The sequence below is a fragment of the Procambarus clarkii genome, chromosome 4, assembly GCF_040958095.1.
Source record: "Procambarus clarkii isolate CNS0578487 chromosome 4, FALCON_Pclarkii_2.0, whole genome shotgun sequence".
In the NCBI taxonomy this organism is placed as follows: Eukaryota; Metazoa; Arthropoda; class Malacostraca; order Decapoda; family Cambaridae; genus Procambarus; species Procambarus clarkii.
The window spans coordinates 9,396,866-9,419,697 of record NC_091153.1 but is presented as its reverse complement, the minus strand read 5'-3'; the positions used below and the strand labels follow the sequence as shown (position 1 = coordinate 9,419,697).

The following is a 22,832-nucleotide window of genomic DNA, read 5'->3' as shown; positions in this document are numbered from 1 at the left end:
CGTGTCGACAGGAAACAAGTTTCACTTCTGGGAAGAAACGTGTTTTAGGAAGTGACACGTGCATTAGCCACAACCAGAAAAGACGCAGCTTGGACCAGCATTGCCTGAGATGGGTTGAGGTAGGCCGGAGCCTGGACCAGCATTAGCCCCGGGGATGGGTTGGGGTAGGCCGGAGCCTGGACCAGCATTAGCCCCGGGGATGGGTTGGGGTAGGCCGGAGCCTGGACCAGCATTAGCCCCGGGGATGGGTTGAGGTAGGCCGGAGCCTGGACCAGCATTAGCCCCGGGGATGGGTTGCTTATTGACATTCCTAGCTTCCACACCTTCAGAGATTCATGGCGGCGCAGCTCCCACGGCCTGGTTGAACCAGATTAATTGAAAACATTACCCTGAGGTGATTGCCAGCAAGACGGGTTAATCAACACAGAAACAACATACCGCTGGGTGATAAATCCAGTCCATTGCACGCCAAAGGTAATATGACTGTGTCAAGGAAGTTTAAAAGCTAGAAATATTGTTAAACGTATTTAAGTTTTTAGGAGAATAATAATAGCATCTTGTGTTGTCAAACATATGAAAATGAATTTCTTTATTCTGGCTGAAATGGATCTTAAGCTGCACAATATACTGACAATTGTATAAGAATATAGTTTCGAGTGTGTGTGTGTGTGTGTGTATGTGTGTGTATGTGTGTGTGTGTGTGTGTGTGTGTGTGTGTGTGTGTGTGTGTGTGTGTGTGAGTGTGTGTGTGTGTGTGTGTGTGTGTGTGTGACGCCTCTCAACTGTCAATCAACTGGTGAACAGATTTCTGAGCCTACTGGGTTCTATCATATCTATATATGAAACTGTGTATGGAGTCAGCCTCCACCACATCACTTCCTAGTGCATTCCATTTACTACCTTCTCTGACACTTGAAAAGGTTTTTCTAATGTCTCTGTGGCTCATTTGGGTTCTCAGCTTCCACCTGTGTCCCCTTGTGCGTGTGCCCCTGTGTTACATAATCCATCCTTGTCCACCCTGTCAAATCCTCTGAGAATTTTGAATGTGATGATCATGTCTCCCCGAACTCTTCTGTCTTACAACGACGTGAGGTGCAATTCCCTCAGCCTTTCCTTATAACTCATGCCTCTTAGTTCTGGGACTAGCTGTGTGTGTGTGTGTATGATGATATACAAATATACATACGAACCACGGTTAACTCACCTCGTTCAGCTTGCAGTGATAGTTAAAGTTTCAGAATCAATATATTTTTTGTAAAATAATTCTTCATTTTACTTCACTTCTATGGTATATCCACTGTTATTCTCCTGTTGATTAAGTCATTGTGTGTATACCTCTGTACCGCACCACTGACGTCATTGGCGTTGTATTTATGTTTTCAACTATTTGTCATTAGATTTAGTCATATTAAAATATTTCGATGAAGCCCAAATATAAAATAATATTTGCTAAAATTTTGTAGTTACGCGAGACGCGACTCTCACTTGAGAGCAGAGGGAGGAGGAGGCCAGGGCGTTACCCTCACACAGTTCACATCTACATAAAAGAGTTCCCTCACTAATTCTTTAACACATAATATACTTCGTGAAAGCGCAGCGCTTCTAATTCAGCTTTAAACAGTGTTATTTAGTGCTAAAAGAAAGTATGTAAAAGATATATATTATATTGGCACAAAATATCGTTAGGAGTATTTATATCCCACTAGTACCCGCCACCCCATGGCAGGCATTTAACCCCCTTGACTTCCAGGCGTGTATATGTGAATTATTTTCAGAGCGCCGAGTGTCATGGCAGACGTGGCGGTCCCCACATAGTGTAGGGAGAGTCGAGAGGCAGCAGGATGCTGGAGGCACTGCTGGGAGCCAGTGCATGAACGGCTATTTTGATGACTTGGAAAAATATGGGGATTTCGCAGGCGATGAGTCACAATAACGTGGCTAAAGTATGTGGACCAGACCACATACTAGAAGGTGAAGGGACGACGACGTTTCGGTCCCTATGGGCATTTCCCCGCAGTGTATCGTTCAGTAGACAGGTGAATGCCCTCTCATGTTGAAAGCTAAGCCCTGTGCTAGTATTACTCTTTCATTAACATGCAGGTCGGCGTTCAATCCCCGACCGTCCAAGTAGTTGGGCACCATTCCTTCCCCTCCGTCTCATCCCAGATCCTTATCCGGACCCCAGTCGCAATGGCTTGGCATTCCCCCCCCCCTGATAATTCCCGTCCTCTTTCATTAGCAGTTATTTGACGTCTCCTCCCATGTCCATTCTCTTCGCTCACATATCCTGACGTCGCTCTAATATCACATCATCTATAACCCAATTTCGCTTTCCTCATTGCAATTATGTGGTCGTTTTCTGAGACCTTTCTTGTAAGTCTTCACTTTCAATTGCAATTCCGTTGGCATAAGCGTACAATTACTTTAAATGTTAATCATTGAGTATTTTCTTTTTTGCTCTGGAGGTAGTGGTTATTGCCAGTATATGTCGAGTCCTGAAAGGAAAACAGGAGTGTGTTTAAAAGAAGATGTGTCTCTCTGAAGATAAGGCTTCCGTGCTTGGATAAAATTATCCAAGCGAGAGACTTGTATAACAACTTGCATAACTTCCTTCTTTTCCTTGAGGTCAAAGTTTTATTTTGCTATTCCAAGGTTTTTGTTGGATTTTTTTTTACTGCAATTCCCACTTGTGACTGTATTCACCGAGTTGTATTCACCTAGTTGTGCTTGCGGGGGTTTAGCTCTGGCTCTTTGGTCCTCCTCTCGTAATGTCCATTAACTAATGTACAGGTTCATGAGCCTACTGGGCTCTATCATATCTACACTTGAAGCTGTCTATGGAGCCAGCCTCCACCACATCACTGCCTAATGTATTCCATTTGTCTACTACTCTGACACTGATAAAATGCTTTCTAACGTTACTGTGGCTCATTTGTGCACTCAATTTCCACCTGTTTTCCCTATAGCATGTGCCCCTCGTGTTAAATAGTTGGTCTTTATCTACCCTATCAATTCCTCTGAGAATCTTGTATGTGGTGATCATGTCCCCTCTAACTGTTGGGTCTCCCAGTGACGTGAGGTTTAATTCCCGTAGTCTCTTCTCGTAGATCATACCCTTCAGTTTGGGTACTCGTCTGGTGGCAAACCTTTGAACCTTTTCCAGTTTAGTCTTATACTTGATTAGTTTCTAAAGGTCGTTCTTATGTTAGCCAACCTTGCATATGTCGCTGATGTTATCCTCTTGATATGGGCATCAGGGGACAGGTTAGGCGTGACATCAACCCCCAGGTCTTTCTCTCTCTCTGACTCTTGAAGTATTTCATCTCCCAAATGTTTCCTTGTATCTGGTCTCCTGCTCCCTACACCTATCTTCATTATATTACATTTGCTTGGGTTAAACTCTAACAACCATTTGTTCGACTATTCCCGTAGCTTGTCCAGGTCTTCTTGATGCCTCAAGCTGTCCTCCTCTGTCTTAATCCTTCTCATAATATTGGCGTTGTTAGCAAACATTGAGAGGAATGAGTCTATATCATCTAGGAGATCATTTACGTATACCAGAAACAGGATAGTTCCGAATATAGAGGTCTCACCCCTCACTGTAACTCTCAGCTTCCTATTGCTTAGGTACTCCCTTATCCACTGGAACGCCGTACCAGTTACTCCTACCTGTTTTTCCAGCTTATGCATCAGCCTTTTATGGGGTACTTTGTCAAAGGCTTTCCGACAGTCCAAAAAATGCAGTCCGTCCATCCTTCTCTTTCTTGCTTAATCTTTGTCACCTGATCGTAGAATTAAGAATCGAGTGTGCCTCCATCCGACATCTCGGATGGAGGCGTCGCCGCGATGGCATCCCCCTTCCTGGACGAGTCCACACTGTGAATATGTCTTGACACGATGCTGGATCCTGGGGCGATGCTTGGGGCCTCCGCCCCTCAGTTACCACTTGACCTTCGGCAAGGAAGGATGTACCAATCCTCCCTCCAGCATGTTCTCTCAACTCTAATTCCTTATATTTGCTAACGGGCTCAATAAAAATGTATATCCTACATGCATAAACACTTGCCATGATCCCTGGGCACACAAGCACAGGCAACCACTATAACAGCTGATACATGAGCTTATCACAGAACTCGTAGCTCGAGGGCGTTCAACTCTGGCCCTCTAAGACGTCCAACAAAGTTTCTTTAAGACTGTCTCACAGCTCATCTGCTCCTGACTTGAGTACATGGAGTCGCCCAGCAGGCTCCACAACAGAAGCGCCTGCTTGCTTCCTTCCTCTTCACGAAGCACCACAATTAGAGTTCCACAAAGGCTCGACCAAACACTCACTTCCAGGCCGCCTCTAATTATCTAAATCACAGAGAAATGGTTCGCTAAGTCCCCAACAGCTTCCTCACACTTGTAAACAAGCAGCCTTCGCTCCACCACTAACACAGGGAACTATATTCTCACTTTTCTCAAGAGATCAACAAATTACAATCACCTCTAATGACTCAAGTGAGGTCACGACGTCCTGCTAGCGTCACTTGACATCTCCTAAGTATATACATCTCATTTCATGTCACTTATTTAAGTGTTCGTCCTCGGCTAGAATTCTTAAATTATTCGCTGACGTTTATTATTATTATTATTTATCCAAACGTGGATAAATAAACTCTGGCTGCCTATCCTCTGACACAATTAATTAAATACGTCTTTCATCCTAGCAGAAGAGGCAGATATATTCAAAAATGATTTTGAGAATTTCATCCTCAGCTCTCAGTCGACATTTCAGATATATGACTTACTAATTAAAATTGAGATCTCCTGCCGCCTCTTCAGGTGCGTGTCTTGTTAAGTATTGCCTTCAGATCATCTCTTTCATCTCTAGAAAAACTCTTCATCCCAAGAGTATCTCATCTGAGGACTTTTTCCAAGAATTATTTTCATTAATTCGCTGTAAATCATCTTCATTAGCAGAAAAAAACAGATATAATTTTCTGTGGACTGGTAATTAGATCACAAATATTCAATTGACACTTTTAACTCTAGCTTTTATTTGTTTTTTATTAATAATGCACATTCCAAATTCTGTGGAAACGATTTGGGCTTGAACTCATATCTAAGGAGTTTGATACTCCAGAGATACGAGTTCGAGGTCACCATATAAAATAAAATGAAAGTTGTTTAAATCATAGCATAGTAATACCTCTGTTTAGTGTTTGCAGGTTATAGTTGTGTGTGTGTGTGTGTGTAAACAAAAGTCTTTGAAACTGTAATAAGTTATTACGAAACGCGTTCAAATGTCGCGTCAGACTAGAAATAAAAATGAATTTTGGAGAATTGATTTTTCAATTACCATCGACAGTGAAAAGAAACATAAGAAATATTGAGAAAATTCGTGTTAGAATTATTAATCTTACTTTTTCGATCATATTTAATAATATATGTCTACAGGAAAGACTGCTACCAAAATATACTAATATATATATATATATATATATATATATATATATATATATATATATATATATATATATATATATATGTCGTACCTAGTAGCCAGAACGCACTTCCCAGCCTACTATGCAAGGCCCGATTTGCCTAATAAGCCAAGTTTTCCTGAATTAATATATTTTCTCTATTTTTTTTCTTATGAAATGATAAAGCTACCCATTTCATTATGTATGAGGTCAATTTTTTTTATTGGAGTAAAAATTAACGTAGATATATGACCGAACTTAACCAACCCTACCTAACCTAACCTAACCTATCTTTATAGGTTAGGTTAGGTTAGGTAGCCGAAAAAGTTAGGTTAGGTTAGGTTAGGTAGGTTAGGTAGTCGAAAAACAATTAATTCATGAAAACTTGGCTTATTAGGCAAACCGGGCCTTGCATAGTAGGCAGAAAAGTACGTTCTGGCTACTAGGTACGACATACATATATATATATATATATATGTATATATATATATATATATATATATATATATATATATATATATATATATATATATATATATATATATATATATATATATATATTCAGTTATAGTTGTGTGTGTAAACTAAAGTCTTTGAAAATGTAATATATATATATATATATATATATATATATATATATATATATATATATATATATATATATATATATATATATATACATAGTTGTGTGTGTAAACTAAAGTCTTTGAAAATGTAATATATATATATATATATATATATATATATATATATATATATATATATATATATATGTCGTACCTAGTAGCCAGAACTCACTTCTCAGCCTACTATGCATGGCGCGATTTGCCTAATAAGCCAAGTTTTCCTGAATTATTATATTTTCTATAATTTTTTTCTTATGAAATGATAAAGCTACCCATTTCATTATGTATGAGGTAAAAAAAAAATTATTGGATTTAAAATTAACGTAGATATATGACCGAACCTAACCAACCCTACCTAACCTAACCTAACCTATCTTTATAGGTAAGGTTAGGTTAGGTAGCCAAAAAAAGCTAGGTTAGGTTAGGTTAGGTAGGTTAGGTAGACGAAAAAACATTAATTCATGAAAACTTGGCTTATTAGGCAAATCGGGCCTTGCATAGTAGGCTGAGAAGTGAGTTCTGGCTACTAGGTACGACATATATATATATATATATATATATATATATATATATATATATATATATATATATACATAGTTGTGTGTGTAAACTAAAGTCTTTGAAAATGTAATATATATATATATATATATATATATATATATATATATATATATATATATATTTCCCACTAACACCGAATGAAGGAAAACAGATAACTAATGGTTGATTAAATCAATAAAATCCCCAAAGCATCACCACCATAACGCCTGCGTGCGCACCTGTTGCCAGTACCAAGGGCACATTGACTTAAAGCTGGATCTCGACAGCCAACATCTTTACACTTCAGACGAAATATTCTCCTCCACCCAACCCTCCACGAAAACCTGCTTTCAGTATTGAATATCCAAGAAACTTCGTGAACTTCCAGCACCCGAACTGAGGCTAAAGTAATTGACAATGGCAGGCAATAGTGCAGGTGTCAACACCAGTGACCCTCCCTATTATTCGTCATCGACCTGACTACTTTAAAGTTGAGGCAAATCCCCCGGTCCAGGCTGACCCGCCTCCCACATATTATTTATACATGTATTCCGGTTAGATTCGTGCGAGTCACTAACAGTTTGAGGTATCCTAGTATGAATTTAAGGGGCCACAATGCCTGCATTATTTCATATTCAGCGATAATTTAGCATTCTTCAGAATAAACTCACGAACAAATTTTTGTGTGGGTGTTTTCGACACTTTAACGTGGAAAAAGAGCTTTGGGAAACACAATTACGACAGCAATACAGCAGTCGAATGGAATACTGTGTCCCTTTGTGCCTGTGTATCCCTGTGTGTGCCTGTATACCTGTGTGTGCCTGTATGTTGCCTGTGTGTGTCTGTGTATGCCTGTATGTTGCCTGTGTGTGTGTAAGTTGCCTGTGTGTGTGTGTATGTTGCCTGTGTGTGTGTGTATGTTGCCTGTGTGTGCCTGTGTATGCCTATTTGGTCCCGCCTCTCAACTGTCAATCAAGGGGTTTACAGGTTCCAGAGCCTACTGGTCTCTCTCATATCTACACTTGAAATTGTGTATGGAGTCAGCCTCCACCACATCACTTCCTAATGCATTCCATTTATCAACTACTCTTACACTAAAAAAGTTCTTTCTAATATCTATGTGACTCATTTGGGCACTCAGTTTCCACCTGTGTAAGCCTGTATATTGCCTGTCTGTGCCTGTGTATATTTCTGTATGGGTCGATTCTTGTGTCCTCTTGTAATGCTATTCACTTGGATCTGTGTGTTTCTTACACTGTGTGTGTTTATATCTGTTCCATTGTTCGTGTGTGTAATCACTTAGTTGTGCTTGAGGAAGTTGAGCTTCAGCTCTGTGGTCCTGCCTCTCAAATCTCAATCTACTGGTGTGCAGATTCGTGAGCCTATTGAGCTGTATCAAATGTTCATATGAAATAGTGTACGGAGTCTACCTCCACCACACCATTTCCTAATGCATTCTATTTGTTAACTTCTCTTACACAGAAGCTATTTTCTCTAACGTCCCTGTGGCTCATTTGGGTACTAAGTTTCCACCTGCCTCCCAATTTTTGTGTGCCTCCCATACTCAATAGCTGACATTTTTCTACCCTCTCAATACCTGTGCGTGAGTGTGTGTGTGTGTGTGTGTGTGTGTGTGTGTGTGTGTGTGTGTGTGTGTGTGTGTGTGTGTGTGTGTGTGTGTGCTGTGAACGTTTTATAGTAGGAGAGAGGAACCCGTCCGCACCTGCTTTCCTTAGACCATCCACCCTGAGCTTCTGTTCATTACGACAACGAACTAATCAAGAATATATGAGGACTTCTTGCACAACACCCATTTACATGTAAATTTTGTAATTTAGGCAAAGAAAAGTTTATTAGCATTAAGAAACTATTAAAAACAACTAGTCCTCTCCCTAAAAAAACTACACAACTTAAAAACGTCAATATTGAAAAGTTTCTCGCATCAATCTTCCCCTATCCCTTCTCCCTCTTTCGACCTCTATTCCTCTTCATAGCATAGACAACGCCACAGACTTCAGGCATAGACGACGCGGGCTTTCACGTGCCCGCTTGGAGACTAAGCCCCAAAGAACTCAGTATATAGGCAAGCCAACAACGTCTCTTTCTAGGCGATTAACTATGTACAAACAACAGGGCTCCATCAAGGAACATATAATCTCTTCTCACAACCAGACCATCACCAGAGAAATCTTAACAAGCAACACAAAAATCATCGATAAATACAGCGATATCAGGAGACTCGATATCAGCGAGGCACTACACATCAAGAAGTCAACACCAGCAATCAACAGCCAATTAATGCACAACTATAATCTACCCACTTCAAGACCCCGAACCAATATGGAAGCAACAAGAGGAAGTATGGGCCAATAGGCCTTCTGCAGTTACATCCATTCTTATGTTCTCATCCTATTGTTTTGTGTTCTGTCTTATGTTTCACCTCACCCAAAACGTTTGTGCCATATCACCTCACCCAAAAACGATTAGTATATCACAGGGAATGTATGTGAGAGAACGGACTGATAATATTATGTGTTGAGATGGACTAGGTAAAGCTCATTGCACAGACACGTTAGTAGGTCCCCTGAGAAGGATATACAAGGGAGGAATAATTTGATCATGTGGCTCGGGCGGACCACAGGGAAGGGAAGGGTTGCAGACAGTTTAGACAACTTTAAGTAGCGAAAGATTTGGGAGGTGAAAGAATCTGACAAAGAACCATAAATATAAGAACTCCATTTTTGCCCAAAAGCGTGTATCAAGCGCATGCATCACATTCTACCGTTCAGCTCACAAGTGAATGTCGGTCATGCTGGGTGAAGATGGTGTGATGAACATTTCCCAATATGCTGTCATTCATTACGGACTGACGCGGCGAAAACGTTACGAGGGAAACCCGGAGGAAGGAGTGTCGATACTCCGCCTCTCACCGTGTCTGCAAATGTCGGCCTGCCAGGCAAACATGCTCGCTTGGGGGACCGTCTATCAACATGCTTCTGTACAACCTTAAAGATGATGCCTAGCGTGCTAGACTTGACGAAGGATGAGGGCCGACCTCTCTCTCCATCAGCAGCGCGCTTGACATGAGGGAGGATGAGGGCGACCTTACACAATATCAGCAGCACACTCAATATGACGAAGGATGAGAGCGACCTTACACTCCATCAGCAGCCCACTCGACATGAGGGCGACCTCACACGCACTCGTGTGGACGCACTCGCACTCACACGCTCTCAGTACAACACTCGCTTTGAGGGTCCCCTCATCAGTAATTGTGTCGTTAGGTACTATGCTACTAAATAGATTTTTAACAGAAACATTTTCAAATAGAAAGTCGCTAGTGAGATGTTGGTACAAGGACCATCCACAGGGACCTGTGGGAGAGATGGTGTTAGTTAGGTTAGTTGATGTAGCGTCAGGATTGGCTAGGTTAAGTTAGATCATCCTTGGTAAGGTTTTATTTGCATTATTTTCTACTTTTCAACTTCTGTTTCTCAAGGTCGGTCATTGATGTTCTTTTGTAATAAATATATTGATTACCATTGGAAAACGCATCATCTATGTATAACTAAGAATAACTTACATTGCAACGAGTTTGTTATTCGTTGAGGCAATTTTTTTTTTTCTATGAACTTATTTACTTGTAATGTGAATTCATCAATTAAATATCTCAGTTACACGAAATTTTTAGAACCGGGAGCTCTCACCTGCTTTCTATATCTGCTGTTTACTATAATTTTTTTCACAATTTTTTTTTCACTAATTGCGCTTCTACCATTCATTTAATCATACTAATATTACATTTTTTATCAAGTTGATAAAAATCTGATTACCGTGGCTATTATTTGTAAAGTTAAGCAATTACAAATAAACATTATATTTTCATATTAGCCAATATCTGAAAATGACCATATCCAATTTTGATCAGTAAATAATCAGAATGTATAAATAAACTGAAGAATGGAGTGATAATTTGACACATGTTTGCCTCACTGCTGTCATGTAACGGTAACTGATAAATAGTAAACTAGTATTTCAAGTTGCCCAATATGTGCAACTGTCAAATTAGCTTCGGCAAGTCAGGTATTAAAGCAATGGATCTTCAAATCAATAGTAAATCTGGAGCTTCATCCAAATCTGCAATGCCGTTCAAGCTCTAGAGATATACACCACGTAACTTAAATGCCGAGATGGCTGGGACATAAGAAGAGTCGCATTGACAGACAAATCAACTTCACTAACAGGCTAACAGCCTCACTGACAGACTGACAGCAGCACTGTTAGTCAGACAGACTAATTGTTAACTGCTGATGTTAGTCAGACACACTAATTGTTAACTGCTGATGTTAGTCAGACACACTAATTGTTAACTGCTGATGTTAGTCAGACACACTAATTGTTAACTGCTGATGTTAGTCAGACAAATCGCAGCAGGACCAAAGAGCCGAAGCTCAACCCCTGCAAGCACAACTAGGACAGTACTTAGAGATCAACAGACAGAATCCCGAACCCTCTAGCAGTCTTAGGGACAACCACAGAGTAACGGACATATTAACATAATCACGAACACATTAACCATTGATTCCAAAACATCATTCTAATTGTAATTCGTTTCGGCTTGATACCAATACTTCTTCTTTAGTGAGGTAAATTGCATCGCAACCCCGACACTTCTCCTTTACTGTGGTGAACTGTATTACGATACCAATACTTCTCCTTTACTGTGGTGAACTGTATTACGATACCAATACTTCTCCTTTACTATGGTGAACTGTATTACGATACCAATACTTCTCCTTTACTGTGGGGAACTGTATTACGATACCAATACTTCTCCTTTACTATGGGGAACTGTATTACGATTTCAAGTACTGGAATGGAAAATTCAGGATTTTTTGTACGAAAGAATAAAAAGATGCACATATTCCATCCATAAAATATAAATTTGTGAATACAATATATTTTATCAAATAAATTGATGCATGCAATATGTTGGCGTATACAATAAATTGATGAATACAATAATTTTAGGTAAAAATGCTACCAAGGGGGCCAACCTCCCAATCTTTGCTCCCATCTATCCCGTTTTCTATATTTTTATTCCTCTCGTTCTCTTCTAGTGGTCAACACACACTCTAGTAACGTTTAACTAACATTTAATTAACATTATCGATGTTGAATCAACGTAATTGACGTCGAATAGACGTTGAATCAACGATATCGACGATGAGTCTATGTCGACATTTGCCGAGAAACAAGTTGGTAATTCACTCTATGGACAATCAAACCCACATTTCAGTTTCCACAGGTATTGTTAAGTGCCATATTTCATTATATGTCATGACAATGGGACAATGCCAGGTACAACACTAAAATGGAAACTACTCAGTATACATGTGAATAATATATCTGGAACTAAGTGAGGGTAACAACAACCGTCTGGCCTCTAACAGCAAGGAAGGAAGGAAGGAAGGAAGGAAGGAAGGAAGGAAGGAAGGAAGGAAGGAAGGGGAACTATGAGGAGGCAGTACCAAGCCATTACGACTATTTAGCGCTTGGAATGGTCAGGATAAGGGTTTGGGATGGGACAGTGGGGAAGGAATGGTGGCCAACCACTTGGACCGTCGGGGATTGAACGATGACCTGCATGAAGCAAGACCGTGGCTCTACCGTTCAGCCCAAGTAGTTGGGTTAACAGCAGGGAGCCAATCTCTTATTTATCCTGGGTAACGATTTAGGTAACCCTAGACACACGCCTTAGCCCCTGGACCACTATATGCAACTTTCTCGTAGACACATATCACTTTATTGTGAGGTTCTTGTGTATAAGATGACAGTATTATCACCGAATATCCTTCCTTGACGGTGTTTGTAATTTAAGAAAGTAAGGTTAGATATAACATTTAGATATAGTGGTCTGGGAGAGGTACCCAGTCAATCAGTGCCCTGATTGACTGGGTGCCCAGGTCTTCCCTAACACACCCTCCCCATCATACCCTACAAATAAACATACCTTCCTTGCCTCTCAACACACATCTCCATTCATCGATGTGTCTATCTGTCTCAAGCTCTCTGTCTTCATTACTGTATACATCTTCACCCTGTATCCATCCCAGCATACACCCTTCTCATCTCTCTCCTCTCACACACACACCTTTCCCACGTGTCCCTCTACCAACTGAGACTCTCCCCATCTTCCCCACCCACATTCCTAGCCCTCACCCACCAAACTACCCTCCCAATCTTCCCCACACACATCTTTCCCTTCCCTGCTCACATGCATCCTCCCAGCATCCCAAATCTCCCCCAATCACATACTTCCCACATCAATGTAATCATTTTTACTACAGATATTGTACATCATTTCTAAAGTCTACCCTTCTCACCTGCTCTCCGCTAGGGTACCGTCGTTGTAATAATACTTCTCCTGCCGTCAGGAAACATGCATACATCTCCTAAAGATCTCCTAAGGATCTCCTAAGGATCTTATAAGCATCTCCTAAGCATCTTCTAAGCATCTCCTAAGCTTCTTCTAAGCATCTTCTAAGCGTGGGAGCATCTTTCAGTTAAAAGTAGATAGGAAGCAGTAGTATATGAATTGATTGTGTAATCTACAACTTTTTGAATAACAAGGGATCTACCTTAGTCAGAAATTTTAAATATGGAGATAACTAATAACCAATGGAGATAACCCATGATAACCAACTCTCAAGATAGATGGAGTCCGAGTGTCGTCGCATCAGCCTGATCTTCGTGACCGTAGAGCGGGGCTAGGGGTCAGGCGGCCCCGGATGCTGGTATTTGATCTGACTTGCTGAGATTCACTCTGGCCCGTCCATCACGGTGAGACTTGAGATGCTGTGACTCCCGAGGGAGGAGGAGGATGTGGGGCAGTTCATTGACCCTGGGAACTGTCACTCGACCCTTTGTCTTGGGAGGACGGGCTTCATGGCAAGAAGTATACTGCATGGCAAGAAGTATACTGCGAGGCAAGAAGTATACTGCATGGCAAGAAGTATACTGCCTGGCAAGAAGTATACTGCGTGGCAAGAAGTATACTGCGTGGCAAGAAGTATACTGCGTAGCAAGAAGTATACTGCGTGGCAAGAAGTATACTGCGTGGTAAGAAGTATACTGAGTGGTAAGAAGTATACTGCGTGGCAAGAAGTATACTGCGTGGCAATATCTTGAGATCTTGAGATAATTTCGGGGCTTAGTGTCCCCGCGGCCCGGTCCTCGACCAGGCCTCCACCCAAGAAGCAAGAAGCCACTCTAGAAGTAAAGAGTCCAGTGTTAGAGATAGCAAAGTGAGCAGCTAAGATATAGTTTCCTGCGAAGAATATTTGTAGAGCCAGTCCTTGCCAGAGGAAGATAACTAACTTAAACATCCAACTGTGATTCAAGCAAACCTGATGGGTTGGGACCAGTTTAACTACATCCAGAGTGTGCAGAGACCTCTAGTGGTGAGTGGTGCAGCATTGTGATGGCCGTCAGCATGAAAATGACCATGCTGATGGCCATTGTGATGGGCGTCAGCATGACCATGACTGGTCATAGGAATTGTATTGAGCGCAATGTAAAGAAGACAATATAATACAAATGGTTACAGATTCGCCAAGCCATTACGACTATATAGCATTGGGAAGCGGCTCAAGATAAGGATTTGGGTGGGGACGGGGGAAAGGAATGGTTCCCAACCACATGGACGGTCGAGGATTAAACGCCGACTTGCATGAAGCGAGACCGTCGCTCTACCGTCCACCCCAAGTGGTGGAGGTAGAGATAGGGAGAGATATCGTAGAATGGAAGAGATATCGTAGAAAGGGAGGGAGATCTCCATTTCTCCTCCTATCATTGCAATCAAGAGGTTTGCACCCACAATGAAAATATGCCATATGAACATAAATTTTAAATGTAAATTTAGGATTTTGTTTTTGTTTTTAAGACAATAGGTACATCTGCATTTGTGCAGCTACCTTAGACTATATGATAAGGAGTACAGTGTGTCAATAAAGCTAGTTACGTGTTGCTAAAAAAAATCACACAGATGGTTAGTCATACAGAGGCATGTGATATGTAGACTGCACTGGCAAACTCTGGGTGCATTATGATGATATCATCATCAACACGAGTGTGAATAAGATAGAAAACAGAAATAAACGAGCGATAGTCTACGGACTGTGCACGTCATATTTCACTTTCACAGAAAACGTGAAGAGTGTGCTAAGGAAGAGACACCCCCGACGCTCGTCCCATAACTTTCGAGAGAGGCACTAGGCCAGACTCCGACCTCCAATGACCGCATAAAATCACTTTTAATCCCGAGAAGTTTAATTAAGGGTAGCACCAAGCCACTGGCCTCCAATCCTGGACAGTCGAACAAACATTACATTCAGTTGAATATTTTTAATACAATATATCTAGCAGAATATAGAAAAAAACATTATTTTAATAAATACGATGATCGAGTTGTGTCAATCTTCAATCAGTCCACAGTAAATATCTTTATCTTAGATAAGATATCACACTTTAACCCATGTCCAGCGGACTGTGCTCGTGAGCACGTTCAGAGCCTCTGCGGTGTGTGCAGGCCACGCTCCTGAGGGACATAACATCTGGCTGGAGATCAAGTCTGCTGACGCATGTCTGTTTCTGGACTGTCAGAGGTCTCTGGGAACAGAGTGGCGTTGTTTTCCAAAATTATCAAAGCACTTGGTGCCCACAGTCATGGATACTTCGATAATATGATTATGTGTATTTAAAATAGGGTTTGATTGCATGACCTTGAGGGAATCATTGGCTCTATTGGTCTATTTCGTGACTGCACTGCGATTCGTTATAATAGTGGCTGGGTAGCAAGTGAGAAGGTGTTGTGAGATTCAATTTACTGAAAACATCTTTCGAATTATGAATCAAAGACGTCGAATAGAATGAAATATATATAATGTTTGAAAACGATATCTAAATATACACATTCCCTCATCCTAAATGTCCAAAGGATTAACAATTAAATAACAAGTTCATTTTAAAGCACTGATGATGAAATATTTTCTCCGAACCACGGTAATTTACTACTTTTACTAACTAGACATATAATTTTTAGGTATAACGTTTAAACATGAACATACTCTACCAGCCAGGTTGTGTATGTGTGTTTCCTTTCAAAGTTCTTTTACCATAATATTCATTCCAACTTTTGAGAGAGTTCCAATCATAGAACTTACCCACATTAATGCACATCCAATGTACAGTAATTATTTAGTCAACATTCTAAAATAGACTTCAGTAGCCAACAAGAAAATAAGCCAAAATCATACTTAAATATTTCAACGGTACATATATTAGTACATATATTGTTTTTATTATGAATATGATAGCGAATACCAGGTCTTGGAGTGCTTGAACTGGTTAAATTACGTCAAGTCAGGTCGGGTCAGGTTCTTCAGTTAAACTCCAAAATTTTTAGTGTGTCATTTACGATATTTTAATTATACAAAATATGATCTTTTTGGATACAAGAAATCTCTTTTTATGCTTGACCAAATAATTGCCATAAGAACTATATTTTTGATAGGATGGGTTGCCGTTGTATGTATGTGCTTTTGAAACTGTTATTCGAAAGTTAATTTTTGTTTATATCTCATTGTATCCCTATATCTCATTTATATCCCTCATTACATCTCATTGGATAACTTTTAGGAAACAAAGAATATGTCGATAAACTTCCTTAAACATCAGATATAACTCATCAGTACTAGAACCTAAAACGTAATCCATCAGTGTCACATAATCCACGGTGCTAGAACCTCAGATATAACCCATCGGTTCTACAACCACAGATATATCTCATCAGTGTTTAAGACTCATGAGTCAACGCATTATCCATATATAACACTAATGATTGAGGTTCCTTGACACGCTGCAAGAGTCCTGGGTGATTAATAGCACACTAATTTCCCTCCAGATAACGCTTTGTTAATAAATTTATTATTTATATAACTTTTTGTATTAGTAATTATGGCAGGTATGGTAGTTGAAATAGTAGTAATAATAGCAGCAGTTGTACTAGCAACAGTAGTACTAGCAGCAGTAGCACTAGCAGCAGAAGTACTAGCAGCAGTAGTACTAGTAGCTATTGTACTAGCAGCAGCAGTAGTACTAGCATAAGTAGTAATAATAGTTGTATTAGTGTAGCTTATTGGAGGCGTTGTGCAGTACTCGTGACGATGGTGCTCGACCAAGGCCAGGCAGAGACCAAGACCTGACAAATACAAGACATTTAGGACAGCAACAGGAGAAGGAGCCTCCTACCCTCTGTACATTACAGATTAATAGTGAGACAAATATGCGAGTACACATAACTAAAGCTTGGCGAGTGTAACACATTTGAACAAAGAAAAAAGTAAATTTGCCATATTGGAAAATACCAAAATAACTTTCAGGCTCCTTGATAAAGAGGACTGGAAGACATTATTTATCTAATGTAAGACCAGCACTTGAAATGGAGCTCCGACCTGGAGCCTCAAATAACAGATAAAATAGTTCATAAATATTTTACAAGACTCAATACTGATGGGACACATTAATAGCGAAAGTCGGGGAGGATATCAGCAAACATCGCTGAAGGCAAGAATAAATAGGGAAAAATATATCTTTGTTGAAGATATTGAGTAGATTTGCCAGTGGATAAAAAGACGATATTCGGAATGAAAACACAATGACAATTGAGGCGAGTTCAATAAGCCATTTTAAAAGTAATATAAATTTTAGGATTTATTAATATCTGGAATAGCATTTTAAGGGAGTTAATGTTTGACACCACATCAGCACATCTAATTGACCAGTAGGTAGATAACTAATGATCGTAGACACACAAGACTGATCGTTTTCTTTGTTTATTTTATACCAAGAAAACGGAAATTGTTTAACGCTAACCATGGTATAAGTGGCAATGGGTTGTCTAATAATTTTTGGCTTCATATTGTCAATCACGACGGAGACAGCAAAACCAGTCAAATGCTACAGTACCTAATATAAATAAAGGCAAACATTAAGTACTATAGTACTGAGGGGTGACATACAGAAACCTGTATGATGACATACAGGGACCTAATGGTGACATACAGAGACCTAATGGTGACATATAGGAACCTGTTATACCGAAAGATGATTATTATAATAAAAATTCAGTTATTTATGTCCCCTTCATCAATAATTCAAGTAGTCAGAACGAAGTAATTACAACAAAAAGCTATCTAAAGTAATTTGACCCACCTACAATAATAGCAAAGATGAGGCAGAGAAGAGAAAATACTGGAAAGGACCAATAATGATTAACGAAATTAGCCAGAATAAGCCATAATAGGGGAGGGAAAGAGTCTAGATTTTACACTTTTTTGTAGGATAATAAGGAATGTACCAAACCACACAGCTTTAGCGGTTCTAACTCATAAGTGTTTTATTAGACCAGGAAAACTCACCATTCATGAATTGTGGAATAACACATCCTGTAGTTGACCCAATTATGTGTTATTAAAGCGAGTGAAATATGGCTGAACATATTGAAGCCTAGGTCAGGCGCTTAGTGTTCTAGAGAAGACATATCGTAATGACCTTAGACTAGTGAAACGACGACGGTAGTGTATAGTGAAAGTAGTTATAGTAATGACAAACTAAATAATGTTATATTTCATATTTAATCGTGATTTAAAAAAATTACATATTTTCCCGCGAATGTCTCCAACTGTGGCAGACTAAATTGATGCAAATTCTTAGTATAATTACATGGGCTGAAAGTTGTTAGCCATAACAGCGTGACACATTTCAAGTAAATATCGATAACCAGGTCGTATCAGAAAAGTTCTAATAAAAACAAGTTCTAATGAAAACAAAACCAATCCTCCTTTGTTTTAACTATTGTGTTTTCTCTTCATAAAATCATGATATCAATTTTTTTATATGTACAATGAATTATTTCATCTTTGCCCACACGAAGACTTCTATAAGCTGCAGATGATCAGCAAGTTCTGGAGTCACACGCTGGATGCTGATGAACCTACCGACCACCCCGTCTTTCCTGAAGCAGTAGAGACTACCGAGGGTCGTGCTGTATGGACCTTTGTACGTGGAGAAGAGCGTGTAAGATGAGAAGTTTCCGCTAGCCTCAAGTGTGGCGCCCACACGGATCTGAGAAATAGAAATCTATTAATAATAACTCGATTTTTTTTTTAAATTTAACAGTGTTTATGAGACAATAGGAACCAATTCATATAAATGTTTTTCTTAAGAATTGTCTCCTTAAGCCGTTTAAAGTTTGATGACATAGGAATATAAGATTAAATGGAACTGAAGAAAGCTTATGTTAAACCTTCAGAGAACTTTAATTAACAAGTGCAATAGGTTAAGTTTTTGTGTACAGCTGTTAATATTTCGAATAAGCCATCAATAGCAGCGATAAATAACTTTTGAAGGACGGATTTAATGAGCCAAAAACATACATCTGCTACTGCACATTCCTTACAGAATGTTAACACCAACTGGTGTGGTTCTTAATTTATAAGTTTGTGAAGAAACTGTAACTGAGAGACAACAGAACAAGCGATGATGTAGGAGACAAGAGCTACGGGTTGTAAGCACATTAATATAGTTAGAGTTTATGATTATTCACGAGGATCACTGCTACAATCAACAGTTCTGGAGATAAATAGTGTATTCTCTTGATAATTCTACCTAACACCTTTCCTTTGGTAAATCGATGAGTGTTGTTTTTATCTCTCTCTAGTCATCCCTTCTCTTGGTTGATGCCTCTCTACCTTCATTGAAGCAACTGATAATTATGATGATAATATGTTTAATTACATAAACTTTAATATTTGACTAGTAGACTTACCTCAATGTCGTGGAATCTTTCAGAACAACAATTTTGTCGCGTATAGATGTTGAGGTAACTGATGAGGCGAGTCTGGCCGAGGTCTACCACCCACCAAGGGTAAAGGATGGTATCAGCATTTTCAGACATGCTGTCGACGTCCAATCTGCCATCCACAGCAAAACTACCAACCTTCCTGTGAATTAGTTACCAATATCTCTTTTTTTAATAATAAACACAAAACAATAGCCACTTATCTATACCAATACAAAATCACATTCACTTTTGAATCAAACAGATACGCATTTTCAAAAATAATAATATTTACCAATACCAAGTGGCGCATGTGTATGTCGTCTTAGAGTAAGCGATCTCCTCCAGCGTCTCGTTCAGAAGAGACTCGACGTAGGTGACGGCTTGGGAGCTGGAGCCGAGTCCTTCCCCTATTATCGTGCATGTCCCCTCTGTACATAGTAAATTTATTGCCCTTTCAGTTCTTGTATGTTTGTGTAGCTTAACGGGTTTGTGTGTGCAAGTATGATTGTGAAGGTAAGCACATTCAGACAGGTGTTCGCGTAAGTTACTCGCCAAATAAACTTTTTTTATAGTGAAATAGTTGCAGAAGTATGGTTGGTAGTTTTAGTTATATTATGTGATGTATAGCAACAGACTACTCGAGACGAAATTGTGCGTAGAAATAATAATATGGTGTCCCACTTAAAATTATTTCAACTAGAAGTTCTATTGAACTTTCAGCGGAAACACCATTACCTTCCCCAGAGTGCCAAGAGCCATCATGTGAAACTTCAATTGTGGCCTCCAGGTGGAAGACTTACAATCATCATGCGATTTCAGTATAACTTATAGTTCTCATGCTTCTTAAGATCGTCGTCGGTTAATAGGTAGTGCGTGTGTCTAGGGAGCCGCCGGTGCCAATTCGGTTAGATACATTTCAACGTCTAATAAATAATATGATTTATTAGAATAATAACAAGAATCGACTTGAGAATGGTCCAGGACGGACCGAAACGTCGTCGTCCCTTCACCTTCTAGTGTGTGGTCTGGTCAACTTACTTTAGCCACGTTATTGTGACTCATCGTCTGCTAATAAATAATTTTATTAGACGTTGAGATGTAAGTCTCGTCTTAACCACATACTCAGACCTTGACAAATCACTCAGGGGAATGCGAAAGACTATGCATTTTCTTTACATAAATTTTATAAATACACAAGTGTGGGGTTTTATCCTAAATATATTATTATTATTATTAAAAACTCTATAGATATTTTCACCACATATTTCACACTTGACCTCATGAAAATAACATGAGGGGTGTCTATAATAGCTAGTATTTAACTCTAACATTTAGCATTTAACTTGGTCCTACGTCCGTTCTGAACCCCAGACCATTTCTCCTGCAAATGTGGGCGGGGTTATTGAAAAAGGTCGACGGCAATTGAGCATTTTTTGCGTTTTCATTTACATCTTATATCGATAGCTTTTACTCCCTCCTGTCAGTGTGATACACTATATTATAACACACTGAACACACTGCATGTATCTCTCTGGCTCTTCTAAGTGCTGAGGTTCTGTTAAGTGCCTCCCTTTGTTCTGGACATTCTCTTAAGACACAGAAAATATGTTCATATGTTTGTGAATATATGTATCGATGCGTATGTCCTCTCTGAATTATCTATATTGAAGCATACTAATATGATGCTACATATCAGGCATCAATGCTAAGAAAAATGTTTTTCTCAACTTAGGTATTACTCATTTATTATTACTTACCATCATAGCTGTACTCGAGGGCTTTCTTGTTGTAGCAGTGGAAAGCGCAGATGATTTCCGAAACTGCTGAGTACGTCTGATGGTCTGGTGTCCAGTACTGGGAGACACACTCTGACACAAACCCAACAGCCACCTTAGACCCTAGCGCACCCGCGCCAATCAAAAGGACCATCCATGCTTCTTTCAAATAGCCCATGGTAGCAGAGTTCACTGGTGGCAGAGGAATTCTGCAGGTGTAGCAACACTATCTGCATGTAAGTGAGGCAGCGTGTATCCGGCGCTGGTGACGGACCCTGAGTGAGGGGGTGTAACGGCCGTCTCTAGTGATCGAAGTCACTAAGGGCCCCTAAGTACCCTTTCGTTTAGTGCACAGCTTGACGTGATACAGAAGCTTTGTTTAACCTGTGTTCATGGAGACTGTCCGTGTTGCCAATCTGTACTCTGTCAACATTTAATTTTGTATCTATTACAGTACAAATATTAAACTGCTTACTATGACTCTAAATATTCTGCGTATTAATATAATTCATGAAGTAATTTAAAAAAAATGTAATTGTGCTGAGAAGGGAAAAGAGCTTAAAATTGTACTCAATTTGCACAAACCGTTCAGTCGCCACTACTGTTAGTTTATAACTCATGCTCGAATGAAGGTGGTAAAAGTGACTTATCTAAAATTTTATGAACAATGAATTCCTGCCTAAATAAACACTGGATTTCCATTGACCAATAAGAGGCAGCTTTTATTGGCCAAAACGAGACAACTCAAGTTACATCCACCCAAACCCCATATTGTATAGGTAACGAACGCTTCAAACCAATCCCCGATTCCACGTTTATTGTCTACCAGGTAACTTACTCCAGATGTAACACCTTTGATTTCCAAATTCGGAGAGATCATTTATAATTAATTTTTGTAATTTCTTGTAAATGGATGTGATAAGATGAACGTCAGAGATAGCAAAAGTGGCCTCGTAAATATATTAAATTAACTCAAATTGAACTATGAAACATAACTGAAAAATAATATATTAATACTATGATTAATATCGGTCATTCTGCTGACTGAGAAGGAATTATAATCTTGGGGCATGGAAAAAAACTTTTTGAATTTTACATAGTGGTCAATTAACTTCTAGTCAATTAACTTCTAGTTAACTGACTACAGTTAACCCTCAGAGTTAATTAACCAATTAACAAGTAGACAATTAACCTCTACTCTGAATTCTGTTTTTACACTGTAATCCATCTATTATTTTATTCTTGAGCAAGTAATAGGTCTTGAAGGCTAACAACTGTTATGTGGGCTCTAATGTTATATAATGTTACGAATTGTTATATAAACGTTGTGCCTGACTTGGGATGTTGGCCCATGATGATCTGATAGTCTTCTGTTTGGGTCATCATTTCCTACACTAACAGCATTTATTCCCTAACTGCTCCAAGATGAGTTAATGAATGGATTTTAATGAAAGTGAAATGTTATCTACAAGCTTGTTTTCTTATTTAGATATCAGCCTCCCCAAGTTACTTGCAATGGATC

At 39.4% G+C, this 22,832-nt stretch overlaps 1 protein-coding gene across 1 annotated transcript; it reads right to left on the bottom strand.

The window, feature by feature from the left end:
- Positions 1-18,365: 18,365 nt before the first annotated feature.
- On the bottom strand, positions 18,366-21,488 carry LOC123752540 (uncharacterized). Its single transcript, XM_069335035.1, has 4 exons — positions 21,293-21,488; positions 19,834-19,963; positions 19,521-19,695; positions 18,366-18,817 (listed from the first exon to the last, which is right to left on the bottom strand). Exons 1-4 carry the CDS (start codon positions 21,486-21,488, stop codon positions 18,602-18,604), a joined length of 717 nt encoding a protein of 238 aa, XP_069191136.1. The 3' UTR covers positions 18,366-18,601.
- Positions 21,489-22,832: the final 1,344 nt, after the last annotated feature.

Bases quoted from the DNA above. Each gene is read 5' to 3' on its own strand.
- LOC123752540 (XM_069335035.1), bottom strand. From the start codon at position 21,488: ATGGGCTATTTGAAAGAAGCATGGATGGTCCTTTTGATTGGCGCGGGT. The intron at 19,964-21,292 runs GTAAGTAATAAT...TACTATGTACAG, and splicing joins CCTCGAGTACAGCTATGATG to AGGGGACATGCACGATAATA. The intron at 19,696-19,833 runs GTATTGGTAAAT...ACTAATTCACAG, and splicing joins ACATACACATGCGCCACTTG to GAAGGTTGGTAGTTTTGCTG.